At 38.5% G+C, this 2,195-nt stretch overlaps 1 protein-coding gene across 1 annotated transcript in view; it reads left to right on the top strand.

The window, feature by feature from the left end:
- The first annotated feature begins 1,485 nt into the window (after window positions 1-1,485).
- The window catches only part of LOC101853103 (charged multivesicular body protein 1a), an 11,659-nt gene continuing 10,949 nt past the window's right edge, over window positions 1,486-2,195 (top strand). The window contains exon 1 of the mRNA XM_005103460.3: window positions 1,486-1,656. Within this exon, the coding sequence (XP_005103517.1) occupies window positions 1,650-1,656 (7 nt within the window). The 5' untranslated portion in view covers window positions 1,486-1,649. The remainder of the gene's footprint in view (window positions 1,657-2,195) is intronic.

Raw genomic sequence — 2,195 nt, 5'->3', positions numbered from 1 at the left:
AGAGAGAGAGAGAGAGAGAGAGAGAGAGTATTTAATGAATAAACGTAGTCTATCTAGATTTGGATCTAAATCTAGGATCCAGAATCTAGAATCTAGATCTAGAGAGTCTAGATTTTGTTATTCACACAGCCAAGAGTGTGCAGTTCGAAAAGTAGATCTAGATCTAGGCCCCTATATAAATGGTTTGCGATCATAGCCGAAGGGCGACTCTTGTCTGTGAATTGGCAGAGACACTCTAGATCTATATCATGCAACTTGACTCATACTATCATATCAACAGTCAGTAGATAGATCTACTTAATCTTCGATTCTGTGCTTGTTTCAAAGGCTTCTTTTTAGGTGCACCTGTACAATTGTGGTCCCGTTTAATGTCTCCATGACGGCCATTATTGTCATTAAAATGTCATGTGGGAGTGAATATAGATCTAGATCTAGATCTAGATCTCTAGATTCTATCTAGATCTAGATAGCCAAGGTAATCTATATCTAGATCTAGATAGCTAGATCTATCTAGATCTAGATAGCCAATATAATCTGTTTCTAGATCTAGATAGCTAGATAGATCTTGATTAGATCTATAATTTTAATTCAGTTTAGATCTAGATCTGTATCTAGATTCTAGATATTTATAATCTAGATCTAGGCCTAAATCTAAATAAGAAACACGTAAAAATTACTACAGGGGCACTTTTTAGTCCTTGGGTGATTTAGAGCAAACGGGACGGCTATTGTACAGGAGTGTCATTGTTTCCTAGCTTCAGTTCATGATCATTGATTCTGACATTGGGGAACAGCTCGCTGTGTAGTTAATCCAGATCTAGATTAAGTCTACAGTTATAAGCTGGACTCTAGCAGTGCCCGTATCTTTAGTTTGAAAAATATCAAATCTATTGTATATTCTGTTTGACAACAGTTCATTGCAGAGCACCATTGGCTGTTCTGTGGTTTTTAAACTGTAAGATCTAATCTACTTCTACGTTTCGTAAACTCATAGATCTAGATCTAGATCTACATCATCATGTTCAATTCCACTACACTACCGCTTTCCGTTCATAACATAAAAACCCTAAATTTCTCAACTCACTAGATCTAGATCTAGAATCTAGATCTAGACTATATTCAAAATGTGAACAAAAACCAGTCAAAATAAATACCCTTCAGTTTATATGGAGAAAAAAAACCCAAGGCAAAACTGTCATTATGAAATTAAAAGTAGGCAGCTATTTCAGCGAGTTGAACAGTGTGCTTTTTCTTCCTGTCGTTTGTTTACGCTTTAAACGCGCAGCTAGCTGGTTACTAAGGAGGGCCAGTTGGAACGAAAATGAGGCTGCTATAATTAAATACTCTCTGCTGTTGTCCCGTCTTGTCTTATTCCGTCTTGGGTCTTATTCCGTCTTGGAGGGTATTTCCCAGTGTTACTATTTTAAGAGACCGAAGAATTCTTCAGTCTTGGGGGTCATCACTCGTCGATGAAAAATCTTTTGCACTTCCGTACAAACTAAGTCTGATGTCTGACGTCATAAGCTATGTGCAGTTTAGTCACAGTAAACAATAACTTCACACGGAAGACCATTTCACCATCGCCCTCAGCGTCATTCTTACATTTGTCTTTCAGGAAGGCTGCGAGATATTCACTGCTTTGATTAAAAATGGATGGTAAGTTTTATTCCCACACCAATTAATACTGGTTCATTTATGCTCTCAACTTACTGTTTACAGGCCCAAAGGCAAAAGGGCCATGGCCAAAAAAGTCAAAACTGTTCTGCTAAGGCTTAGTCTACTAATTTACTCGTCCTCGGCACAGGCTTTCGGGCCTAGGAGATCGCAAATTAAGAAAGGAAAGTACAAGTCAGAAGTGACAGTGCATTCTCAAGAAAATAGATTTAACTCTCCTAATCCCATCCTATCACAGTGATCTGCCAGCCAGAATTGATTTCTTGGATTTTCCTGAACAGTCCAGAGCCAGAATTAAATCTGCACAGTCATTAGTCATTAGAATTCGTGTTTGTATCACTGACGGCCACCTCTATTGAGAATAGTGCAGGCGAGTCTTGTGGCTATTCTCCCCCGGTGCGCGTTCACCAAATTTTGCGTCAACCCTAAACCACAGAATTCTACACTGTGATAACAGAAAAATTGTAGAATTCTGTGCCGTGAACAAACGTTCCATTACAACTGTAGCCTACTAAAACTAA

This window comes from Aplysia californica, unplaced genomic scaffold (assembly GCF_000002075.1).
Source record: "Aplysia californica isolate F4 #8 unplaced genomic scaffold, AplCal3.0 scaffold00373, whole genome shotgun sequence".
Taxonomy (NCBI): domain Eukaryota; kingdom Metazoa; phylum Mollusca; class Gastropoda; order Aplysiida; family Aplysiidae; genus Aplysia; species Aplysia californica.
This window is presented reverse-complemented; position numbering and strand designations above follow the sequence as displayed.